This window comes from Muscardinus avellanarius, assembly GCF_963383645.1.
Source record: "Muscardinus avellanarius genome assembly, chromosome: 6".
NCBI lineage: Eukaryota > Metazoa > Chordata > Mammalia > Rodentia > Gliridae > Muscardinus > Muscardinus avellanarius.
In genome coordinates this window covers 41,954,095-41,966,841 of record NC_137791.1, presented here as the reverse complement: position 1 = coordinate 41,966,841, position 12,747 = coordinate 41,954,095, and the positions used below count along the sequence as shown (strand labels likewise).

At 46.2% G+C, this 12,747-nt stretch overlaps 1 protein-coding gene across 1 annotated transcript in view; it reads left to right on the top strand.

Moving 5' to 3' along the window:
* Positions 1–11,688, top strand: part of LOC308264017 (protogenin-like) — a gene marked incomplete at both ends in the record, with an annotated part of 38,233 nt that extends 26,545 nt beyond the window's left edge. Inside the window, 10 exon segments of the mRNA XM_080697170.1 lie at positions 1,382–1,449; positions 8,212–8,543; positions 8,547–8,929; positions 8,931–10,389; positions 10,391–10,511; positions 10,514–10,749; positions 10,751–10,853; positions 10,856–11,287; positions 11,290–11,396; positions 11,398–11,688. Of these exon segments, the coding sequence (XP_080553296.1) occupies positions 1,382–1,449; positions 8,212–8,543; positions 8,547–8,929; positions 8,931–10,389; positions 10,391–10,511; positions 10,514–10,749; positions 10,751–10,853; positions 10,856–11,287; positions 11,290–11,396; positions 11,398–11,688 (3,532 nt within the window).
* Between the last annotated feature and the right edge of the window lie 1,059 nt (positions 11,689–12,747).

Below are 12,747 nucleotides of genomic sequence, written 5' to 3'. Positions count from 1 at the left end.
TCAAATGGGCAAGACAACCTCTCTGCACCTCAGTTTCCTAAAGTTTGATATGGGGATGGTAGTAAGAATACCTTTGTGATAAATACCTGTATTACAAAGTTGTGTGTATAAAGTGAGGGGTATATTGACAGATGAATGGATAAAGAAAATGCAACATATACATACAAAGTCACTTTATTCAGCCCTAAGGAAGATTAAAATTATGTCATTTGCAGGAAAGTGGATAGAAGTAGAGAATATGCTAAGTGAGATCAGCCAGTCTTACAAAGTCAAAGCTCATATGTTTTCTTTCCTATGTGGAAGCTGGAGAGAAAAAAGAAAGCATGAGGAACTGTGTTAAATAAGGAAAGACCAGCAGACTGGTGGAGGGGGGTTGGGGTAAGGAGGTGAGGAGGGGGAAAATGGAGGCTTGAGGAGGGAAACATTTCATGTACTGTTATGTCCACATGTGAAAGCATCATCCCTTTACATCATCCGTTTGCATCATATATGTAAAGACATCATTAATATGCATGAGAGGATGAGAAAGAAATCACACCAAGTTCTGTGTGCATGTATGTTTATATCCCTTTGAATCTTATTATAATGTATAATGTATAATTACAATGCCTCAATAAAAGTATAAAAATAGGAAAACAAAATGAGGGACTATACAGGAAATCGCCAGCTACATGATAAGGTTGAGTGGAAAATGCTGGGCCAGACCTAGTCCCATGCACGGGCATTGGGCTGCAGAGAAGTGCTGTGGGCTGCAGAAAGAACTCCAGCTAGGTGGTCAGAGGCCCGCGTGTCCATGCACAGGCTAACTGTGAGCACGAGAGAAGCTTGGCAGAGAGAAAGGCAGGGTCTCTGAATGGCTGGAACATAGTTTCAGGTCACCGGGGACCTCCAAAGTTGGAAACCCCAAGGTGAGAGGCTGGCTCGTCACCTCACTCAAGGCAGTCAGAAATAGTTATCCAGGAATAACTCTGCCTCTAGGGCAGTTGGCTTGCAGTGGGTTACCAGACTCAGGGGAATGAAGCCAGACACCACAACTAGTACAGGGTACCAAGCGTATGTAGCCACAAATCTCATGTTGTATGTTGAGCCAAAGTGTGCACCCTGCCCCGGGGCAGGACTGGTCCCAGAGACGCCCTCCTTGGGCAGGGCAGGCCAGTCTGAGTGGTTGGGCAGAATACTCTTATGAGGAGGATTTTGTCCAGATATGTAAGCAATAGGGGCTATGAATCCATAACACCATGACAGCCAATATGGTTGCCTGAGATCCATCTGTAACTTTGGTTATTCAAGAAACAAACTTATTTAAGGATTTTTTCATTGCACCTAGCATCTTATAAATCTGTTCATAGATTAATAATAATAAGGCCCATGGTTCTTTTAGCTCACCCAATGGCTTATGTGATTTAAGAACAGCACTGATTGACTCAAGTCCTGACCGTGGGAAGGAGAGTGAGTGGGGGGGAGGCATTGTCTTCCTCTCAGTGTGGGAATCATGTGCTTAATGGCTCCTTTGCTTGGAGGAGTTACTCTTTCATAGCTGAGTGATATGTCAGTGGAATTTGCTGACAAAGGACAACATTGATCCTGTGTGCCTTTGCTTATGGAAAAGTTAATAATATCCTAACCCTGTCTTCTCATTGGGTGGTGCCATGATGGCTCAGGGGACTCTCTACAGAAGGCCTCTGTGCTCCTTGGAGAGAATCTTCTAACTTGGAGCAAACTTGGACTATAGCCTCTACCCCAGTTCTACATGAGACCATTTCTCCTTCAATCACATCACACTTAATGAGCTGTATGTAGTACTAATGTTACTGAGCTGCAATCACTGAGTGGAATTCGAGGCAGTCAGCTTTGCTACACATTCCCCTGAAGAGCACAAGCCTGCTTTTTTAGTTCGAATGTCAGAGATAACTCATTCTCCATTTAAAAAAAAAAATGTTTTTTTGCAGTATTGAAGATGGAACTCAGGGGCATTCTACCTCTGAGTTACATGCCCCTGCTCTATTTTTTATTTTTTATTTTGAAACAGGGTCTCACTGAGTTGCAAAGGGTCCCACTAAGTAGCCGAGGCTGTCCTCCAACTACAATTCTCCTGTCTCAGCCTCCCAAATGCTAGAATTACAAGCGTGCACCACCACGCCTGGCTCCATTCTCCATTTCTTAAACCTGCTCATTCCCTGAGACCCCCGGACTCATGCAGATTGAGTTAAGTAGTGGTTACAACTACCATTCACCAAAACACCTACTTTGTGCTAGAAAAGCAATCACAATAGCTATACCTTATACTATACCTTATCAACAGCTTACTGTGTGCTGGCTGTTGTTCAAAACACTAATCATGTATTAGCTCATTTACTGTTCAGCAACTCTATCAATAGGTATTATTATTAGTTGCATATTAAAGATGATAAAACTGAATCCCAAAGTTAGAAGGTAACTTGCACAAGGTCACATGCTTGGTAAGTAACTAGAATATTAGAATAATATTGGAATTCACACAGTTTGGTTTCCAAAGCTGTGCTCTTGACTCTTATAGTATACTATTTTGCTTTATAAATACTATCTCTAATTGTTCTTCATTCAGTCAACAAATATGTATTGAGCATCTTCTATGAACCAGAAACCATTCCTGGTGCCAGGATAAAAGTAATCAGAATAAAAAAAGAATAAAATTCCTTTTTTTTTTTTCATAGAACTTCTATGCCAGTTGTAGAAACAGAAAAAGCTACACATAAGTAAAATACATAGTAGGTTACTGTCTTAGTTTGTTTGTGCTGCTATAACAAAATACCATAGACCAGGTGGCCTTTAAACAAACAAATTTATTTTTCCTGTTTTGGGAATTTGAGAAGTTAAAGTCAGCAGACATTTTGGCTGATAAGAACTGCTTTCTGGTTCAAAAACTGTGTTTTCTTTTTTCTGTGTTTTCACATGGTTGAAGAAGCATGGGTTCTCACTTTTTTTTGGTACTGAAAAATTGAACCCAGGGGCATTCTACCTCTGAGCTACATTCCCAACCCTTTTTATTTTTTTTTTATCTTGAAATAGAGTCTCACTGAGTTGTAGAGGCTATCTTCAAACCTATGATTCTCCTGTCTCAGTCTTCCAAGTGCTGGAATTACAGGTGTGTGCCATCACACCTTGCTTTTTTGTTTGTTTGTTTTAATAAGGACACTAGTTCCATTTATAAGAGTTCTCTTCTCATAACCCCATCATGCCCAGTAGCACAACTTCTTAATACCATCACTAGTAATAATGCCTTGGGTGCTAAGATTTCAATATACCAAATTTTTAAAAAAATTAAGCATTCAGCGCCGGGCATGGTGGTGCACGCTTGTAATCCCCGCGCTTGGGAGGCAGAGACAGGAGGTTTGCTCAGGTTCAAAGCCAGCCGCACTGGCTTAGGAGACCCTGCTTCCAAATAAAAATATAAAAATAGGTCTGGGAGTGTAGTCCAGAGGCAGAAGGGTTTCCAGGAACCCCAGTACCACCAAAAATAAATAAATAGATGAATAAATAAATAAAGCATTCAGCAACAATTAAAGCAAGAAGGACATTTAGGGGCTTTTGCCTTAGTTCAGTGAGAAATGATAGTAGCTTGAATCAAAGTGTAAAGTGGTTATATTTATTTTCACAAAAATGATTCTTATTCAAGTTTTACAGGATAAGAATTTGATACTAGCTAGGTGCGGTGGTACATACCTGTAATCTTAGTACTTGGGAAGCTAAGACAGGAGAATCACAGGTTCAAGGCCAACATGGCTAACTTAGCTAGACCCTGTTTCAAAATAAGTAAGTAAGTAAATAAATAAATAAATAAATAAATAAAATAAGAATAGGGATGTAGCTTAGATGTAGAATGCCCATGGTTCAATCTCCAGTACCACAATAAAGAAAAAAAGAAAGAAAGAAAAGAAATTGAGACTTGAAGGGAACTAGCCCAAAGAAAACTAGTAAGAGCAGGATAAGAATAGCAAATCGTTTCTGGTTTTCCTCAGCGATTGTGCTCTTTCCTTTATTACACCAAGAATCTTTGTAGCACAATCCTCAGTTCAAAGTCAAAACTGTCTCCTTACTATATTGCGATACAAGCTGGGCATGGTGACATGCAACAGGAGGACTGTGGGTTTGAGGCTGCTCTCAACAAGGTAGCAAGACTCAGCAACCTAGTAAGACCTTGTTTCAAAATATACACTGAAAAGGGCTAGGGGTATAGCTTGAAGATAGATCCCCAGTTACACACACACACACACACACACACACACACACACACACACACTGAGTAATGTCTTCAGTTCCTTGGCCTATGGCCTATGTATTGAAGTTTCCATTGACACTCACACTAGTAGCAAGAGTTGCTGGTTGGGCCTGAACTGCTGAGGGCCTGCGGCGAGGGCAGCGGTGGGAGGCACTGAGAGGGCTGGAAAGCAGAAAGCACAGAGGCCTTAGAGTAAGGGTCCAACTTTCCCCCCTTTTCTCATTTGATCTGATCAAGCAATTTACCATTTATTTTTCAAAATAGAAACATGGAAAAGAAATACCTGAAACTTGGCTCAGTGCGGCTCAGTGTGTCCATTTCCTGCTTTCCATCCACAAAATGGCAAACGATATCTCTAATAGGCTGGGAAATGAGGAAGGGTGTGCTGGGGCCTATGGACTAGAAATGACGAGAAGGTCCTAAAAGACAGAAAGCCACGCCAAGAACTACAGCCCTGAACTTAGTCCTGAGCACTGCTGCCAGAAATGAGAGTGGCTTCAGAGAGTTCTGTTTGATTTTAGCTTTTAGAGCTGGGGATTGAACCAGGGCATTCTACCTTTGAGCTATACCCCAGCCTTTGAAATTTTTTAAAAATTTGAAACAGGACTCACAAAATTGCTGAGGGCCTTGCTAAGTAGCTTGATACTATAGTGAGTTACCAATGACCTTCAGTAACCTAGTGAGACTGTGTCTCAAAAAATAAAAAAGGCTGGCAATGTAGCTTAGAGGTACAATGCCCCTGAGTTCAATCCACAAACAAACACACAAACAAAGCAGAAAGAAGACGGTAAAGCAATTCTCTGCTGAAAGTCAAGTTGAGAAAGTGTTTCAAAGAGAAGGGTGTGACTGTCATGCAGGACACCATTGGCCCCTCAGCTGGTTGGAGTGATGGGTGCTGGACATTGAGTAAGTAACACAAAGGTCATCCAGATCCAACAGAGATTTAAAAGAAAGTTTTCAAACTGTAGTCAAGCAAAACTTATTATGGAAAATCAAGAGTGGCTCAACATTAGAAAATTCATTACTGTAATTCACTACACTCACAGATTAAATAAATAAAAACTATCATTTCAATTCATTTTTTAATTTCAATACCATCTAATTAAAAACATTAAAAACTTGTAATTGTTTAACTTTTTCTATAGTACTGGGGATGGAACCCAGGGCACTCTACCTCTGAGTTATATCCCCAGTCCTATTTTTCTTTTCCTTCTTTGTGTGTGTGTGTGTGTGTGTGTGTGTGTGTGTATGTGTTGTGCCCAGGAACAGAGTAAGAGACCATCAGCCGAACTTGGAAGATCAGTTTACTTAACCTTGGGGGGCAGACTAGCCAGGCTAGGGACACAGTCGCACACCCAGTCTAGAGCTGTGACCTCGAGCTCAACTTACAAGGGGTTAAAGCCCTGCACAGGTGGCTGCAGGTAGGGGGAGGAACAGCTAATAAAAGTCTGACAAAATTGCAACTTTGACAAAACTCCAACATGTTTGGAGTGGGGCTCTGCATCCTGGATATAAGCAGGATGTTGGTCTATGCTTGCTAAATTTACTCTCCATTGAGGTTACTTTAATCCCCTAAAAAACTCAGGAGGAGCAGTAACAAAAGGTTCAAATTACTAAACAAATTTGGCTTGTCTCTTGTTAGGGCCTTATGTGTGTGTGTGTGTGTGTGTGTGTGTGTGTGTGTGTGTGGTACTGGGGATGGCACCCAGAGGCATTCTACATTAGCATTACACCCCCAGCCTGATTTTATTTCTTATTTGGAAACAAGGTCTCACTAAATTGACGGGAGTTTCAGTGCTTGCTGAGGCTATCCTTGAACCTGTGATCCTCCAGTCTCAGCCTCCCAAGTACTGGGATTACAGGCCTGTGCCACTAGTGCCACTAGACCCAGCCCTATTTTTTCATTTTAAAACAGGGTCTCCCTAAGCTGCTGAGGGCCTTGCTAAATTGTTGGGACTGGCCCTGAACCTGCAATCCTTCTGTCTACCAACTACTGGAATTACAGTCCCTGTGCCATCACACTCAGCATTGTTTACCGTTTTTTAATTTATGAAGGATACTAGTTTGTTAGAGGAAAATTTGTTTCAGAGGTTGTCAAATAGTTCCTAAAAAGGACAAAGAGTTAATAGCTTAGGCTTTGCAAACTCATTTTGGTCTCTGTTGCTCATTGTTCTTCGTTTTCTCCTTCTCCTCCTCCTTTTCCTGCCCTTTCTCCTCTTCCTCCTCAACTTCCCTCTCTTTCATTTCTGCTTCTTTGTGACCTCTTAAAAAGGTAAAGCAAGCAAACACACACACACAAAAAAAAAACATTTGTAGCCTTCAGCTTATACAAAAACAGGCTGTGGGCCTTTAGTGTACTGACTCCTGATAACAGTTAAGGATGTTCAAACGTTAGCCAGGTGTGGTGACACATGCTAATAATCCCAATATTTGGGAATATACAGGAGAACCGCAGGTTCAAGGTTAGTCCCAGAAACTTAACACAGCAAGCCCCTGTTTCAAAATAAAAAATAAAAAGGGGTGTGTGTATAGCTTGGAGGTAGAATGCCCCTGGGTTCAATCCCCAGTAACACCCTCCCTTCAAAAAAAAAAAATACATTTAAGAGTTGAAACATTGGACATATTTCCATTGCATTTAAGAATAAGACAAAGATTCCCACTATTGTTGCTACTGCACAGTGTTGTGAGAAATAGTTACTAATGCATTAAAACAAATCTAAAAAGAAACAAGAGTTATTAATATTAAACAGTTAAATAGCCAACATTTACTTCTCTTCCTTGTTAGTAAGAACCCATATTCATCTGTCTTTTGTCAGGTTGGATGTAATATCTGGAGCTGCTGCAGTCATCTAGTGATCATGAGGAGAACCAGCCTAATAAAAAGCTTTTCACTGCATTTAGAATGATGTAAAGAACCGTGTCAGCGATGAGATCCCTGAAGCTCTGAACTGGCCTCATCCGGAGCATCTGTTCAGAGGGATGTGTTATGTGTATTATAAATCTCTTCACAGTTTGGCTCTATGGCTGTTAATTAGAGCCAAAAGCATTCTGATGGTATCATTATTTGTTGGCAGTATCATTGCCTACTAAAAATGTCAGAGAATCAGCTGGTTCATAGAACCATTGAGGTTGAGTGTAATCCAGAAAGTAGTCAGACGTGGGCAACTTAGAATCAATAGCTCTCCCTGTTTAGCAATAACTGATGAGCATCCATCACAGAGAATAGCTTTGTCTTCAATACATGTGCCACCAAAGGGTTTGACATTTTGCCGACAGGCATAGACAAATTCAAGCCCTTCTGCTTTTGAAATTTAAATATAACATAAATTTAATTGACATTTCAATATCATAGAAATGAAAACATCATAGAAAATGTGTGATCAAATACGAACAAAACCATAAACTGCATTCAAAAACTAATTTAATGTGCAAAAAGCATCCATTTAAAAGTTTATCAAAAGATGTATAAAGAGATCTAAAGAAATAAAAAGGTATAACACATTCTGGAAAGGGAAGCATCAATACTGAAAATTGGAAGGAATTACTGCCATCAGCTTTGTGTGAGTATGTGAAAATATCAATGCTAATCTTAGTACCCTGAATGGAGAAGAAAGGGAGAGAGGGAAAGGGGGGCACCAAGCGCTGTGTGCATGGACGTCACTGTCAACATGATTTACATTATGATGTGAGACTATAATGCACCAATAAGTTGTCAAGCCAAGCACAGTGGCACATGCCTGTAATCCCAGTACTTGGAAGGCTGAGACAAGAGGATCACGCTTTGAGGCCAGATTAAAAAACTTAGCCAGATCCTCGCAACTTAGTGAGATCGTGTTTCAAAACAACAACAACAACATCAACATCAACATCAACAACAACAACAACAACAACAAAAAGAGCTGGGATTGCCCGGCCCGCCCTCGCCGCGTGTCCCTCCGCTCCCGGCCTGCCAGCCAGATGTAGAAAGCAGTCCCCGGGCGCGGCGCCTCTCTGCCGGCAGCGCAGGGCCCTGGGCTCGGGGTGGCCGCGCCTGCTGCCGCTGCTGCTGCTGCTCGGCCGCCTCCCAGGAGTGTGGTGCTTTAGCGAACTGTTTTTTATAAAAGAGCCACAGGATGTAACCGTCTCAAGAAAGGACCCAGTTGTTTTCAACTGCCAGGCTCACGGAGATGTTCCAATTAAGGTCACGTGGTTGAAAAACGGAGCGAAAGTGTCTGAAAATCAGCGGATCCAGGTGGTTTCTACCGGCTCCTGGTACATCAGCGAGGTGCACGGCCGGCGCGGGGAGTAGTCCGACCAGGGATCTTATCAGTACTCAGCGGTGAACAAGCACGGAGCCATTCTGAGTCAGAAAGCCCACCTCACCTTATCCACTCTTTCTGTGTTTGAGGTTCAGCCAGTTTCCCCCGAGGTCCATGAAGGCGGCGTTGCTGTATTTGCAGGCAAGATCTCATCAAAGCCGCCGGCGGTCATAACGTGGGAATTCAACAGGACGACTCTACCGATGACCATGGACAGGATAACCGCCTTGCCATCAGGAGGGCTGCAGATCTATGACTTCGGCCAGGGCGATGCTGGCAATTATCGCTGCATCGCCGCCACTGTAGCCCACGGACGGAAGAGCGCCGAGGCCTCTCTGACAGTGACTCCAGCTAAGGAGGCTAAGTCCTTCCATGCCAACCATCATAGCGGGGCCACAGAACGTCACCATGCCTCTCCACCAGACTGTTGTGCTCGAGTGCATGGCCACAGGGAGCCCCAAGCCAATTATTTCCTGGAGCCGTCTTGACCACAAGTCCATCGACGTCTTCAGCACCCGAGTGCTTGGGAATGGCAATCTCATGATCTCCGACGTGAAGCTGCAGCATGCTGGGGCGTACGTGTGTCGAGCCACCACCCCCGGCACGCGCAACTTCACGGCTGCCGTGGCAACGCTCACAGTACTAGCTCCTCCTTCATTTGTGGAGTGGCCGGAGAGCTTAACAAGGCCTCGGGCTGGCACTGCGCGATTCGTGTGTCAGGCAGAAGGGATCCCATCACCCAAGATGTCCTGGCTGAAAAATGGAAGGAAGATACATTCAAACGGCAGAATTAAAATGTACAATAGCAAACTGGTCATTAATCAGATTATCCCTGAAGATGATGCTATCTATCAGTGCATGGCTGAGAATAGCCAAGGATCCATTTTGTCTCGAGCCAGACTGACTGTAGTCATGTCAGAAGACAGGCCCAGTGCCCCCTACAATGTGCACGCTGAAACCATGTCCAGCTCCGCCATCCGCCTGGCGTGGGAGAAGCCACTGTACAACTCGGAGAAGGTGATTGCCTATTCTGTGCACTACATGAAAGCAGAAGGTTTAAATAACGAAGAGTATCAAGTCGTCCTTGGAAATGACACGACTCACTATATTATTGACGACTTAGAACCTGCCAGCAACTACATGTTTTACGTCGTGGCGTATATGCCCTTGGGAGCCAGCCAGATGTCTGACCACGTGACACAGAGCACCCTCGAGAACATTCCCCTGAGGCCTCCTGAAATTAGTTTGACCAGTCGAAGTCCCACGGATATCCTCGTCTCCTGGCTGCCCATCCCAGCCAGGTACCGACGGGGCCACGTCGTGCTGTACCGCCTGTCCTTCCGCCTGAGTACCGAGAATTCCATCCAGGTCCTGGAGCTTCCAGGGACTGTGCACGAGCACCTTTTGGAAGGCCTGAAACCCAATAGTGTCTATCTGGTCCGGATTACCACAGCCACCCGTGTGGGCCTGGGAGAGGCATCAGTATGGACGTCACACAGGACACCCAAGGCTACAAGTGTAAAAGCCCCCAAGTCTCCAGAGTTGCACCTGGGGCCTCTGAACTGCACCACCATTTCTGTGAAGTGGCAGCGGGATGCTGAGGACACGGCCGCCATCCAGGGCTACAAACTCTTCTACAAAGAGGAGGGGCAGCAGGAGAACGGGCCCATTTTCTTGGACACCAGTGACCTTCTCTACACTCTGAGCGGCTTGGACCCCAGAAGAAAATACCACGTGAGACTGCTGGCGTACAACAGCATTGAAGACGGCTACCAGGCGGACCAGGCCGCCAGCACTCCCGGATGCGTGTCCGTTCACGACCCCATGGTGCCCCCCCCCCCCGCCACCTCCACACCACCTGTACGCCAAGGCCAACAGCTCCTCGTCCATCTTCCTGCACTGGCGGCGCCCGGCCTTCACCGTGCAGGCCATCAACTACACCATCCGCTGTAACCCGTTGGCCTGCAGAACGCGTCCCTGGTCCTGTACCTGCAAACGTCAGAAACCCACATGCTGGTTCAAGGTCTAGAACCAAACACCAAGTATGAATTTGCTGTCCCACTGCACGTGGATGAGCTCTCCAGCCCCTGGAGCCCTGTCGTCTACCGCTCCACGCTGCCAGAAGCACCAGCCGGCCCACCAGTTGGAGTAAAAGTGACTTTAATAGAGGACGACATGGCCCTGGTTTCCTGGTAACCCCCCCGGCGGCCCAGAGACGGTCGTGACCCGCTACACCATCCTGTATGCTTCCAGGAAGGCCTGGATTGCGGGACAGTGCCAGGTTCTACATCGAGAAGGGACATCACTATGGCACTGCTGGAGAACCTGGTGGCAGGGAAGGTGTATATTGTCAAGATATCAGCGTCCAATGAAGTGGGAGAAGGACCTTTCTCAAACTCTGTGGAGCTGGCGGTTCTTCCAAAAGAAACTTCTGAATTAAGCCAACGGGCCGGTCGTTTAGATTCTGCTGATGCCAAAGTTTATTCGGGCTACCACCACCTGGACCAGAAGTCAGTGACGGGCATTGCTGTAGGCGTCGGCATAGCCTTGACCTGCATCTTCGTCTGTGTTCTCATCTTGATCTACCGGAGCAAAGCCAGGAGATCAACTGCTTCCAAGACATCACAGAATGGGAATGGACAGTTAGCCCCTCTCAGCGCGGCCTTCGCCAGTGCAGACCAAGGCGGGAAGAACCCAGAGGGAGGTGCTGCCGACGGCGGGTCCTTGGTGCCAGGGGCGTGCCGACCAGCTTCATCCATGCAAAGGGAGGAACAGACCTGATCATTAACAGTTATGGCCCTATAGTTAAAAACAGCTCTAAGAAAAAATGGCTTTTTTCCCCACGACTCTAAGAAGACCAAAGCTGAGCAGCCTCAAAGAAGATTCGGCCCAGCGGTCTCCTTTTACCAGCCCGTGGGCGCCGCGCTGGGCGACGCCGCCTCTCCCAGCCCCTCTGGCCAGGGCCGCACAGCCGGCTTCCCAGGACCCTCCTGCGGAGCCGCCGACGCCGAGCTCTCCGCCAACAGTGAGGGCAGCCAGGAGACCAGGGGCTCCGGACGCTTCTCCCACGAGTGCAGCGATGAGCCGCAGCTGCCCTCGGCCTCCCCGGCGCCGCCCCAGCTCGTGGCCTAGGCTGGGAGGACCAGGCCGGGAGGACCGAGCGCCGCTCCGGAGCCTTCCCGGGCAGCGCAGTCGTCTTGGGTATTTCAGCCTTATTTGAATGTGTTGTTTTTTCTTTTCGTTTTTTAAACTCACGTATTTTGAATGTGTTTTCTCAGCAATGTGAAAGGACAGTGAAGTGTGACTGTCACTGGAGCGGAGGGCTCGGAGCCCCTCTGTGAAAGCTACCTCAGCGGGCCAGGCGGGCTCTGGAGACGCCACCCTCCAGGCCCTTGCCCGGCTCGCCGGCCGCCATGGCCCTCGCCGGGAGTGAAGGGTGGACAGGTGGATGAAGAATGTTTGCCTGAAGCTTTGATTTTTTTTTTTTCCAAAGAGTGTGACCCCTGCAGGCCTTGGGCAATGAAAACCCTGTGCCTGCGAGGACTGTGAACGCCGCTGAGAGAAAACGTGGGCTGCTGAGCAGAGCAAGTGCAGCTCTTTGGGAAACCACACCCCTCCAGGAGCAGAGACGGGTGGTTCAGGGCGCTGAGCGGCTGTGTTTGGGGGTCCGAGTCCGAGAACTTGACCCACTCTGGCCCCCAGCCCAGCCGTGCCCTCTCGGCTCCTCTTCACTTGACTCTGGGCCAGAGGCTGTGCTGTCCAGTTTGCAAAACATCCTCAGTGCTTCCATTATTAGTTGCAAAAACCATGCAGAAGACATAGGGGTTTCTCCCTCCTCCCGTCCGTCTGTCTGTCTGTCCTACCTTCCTTCCCCAGTTTGGCTTAAGAAGACATTTTGTAAAATATTAGCAATGAAGATAAGCGCAAGTAGACAGCAGAATGAACTTGAGGTTGTCGTGGTAACAGTGCCTTCCAGAAAGTTGTTGCCTTACCCATGACGGTGTTTAGGGTAGGACTCAAAAAGTTGCCCGAGGAGCTTCTTGGGTTTCCTCAATAACTATTTGATATACAGTACCTTCCCAGAGCTTTTTTTCTTTTCTTAATATGCCACCTTTATTTAGAGATAAATATTCAGGACTCTGCCACTCTACTACTTGTGGTTTCTTGAGTCCTTGAGAGAATTTGGTGGGC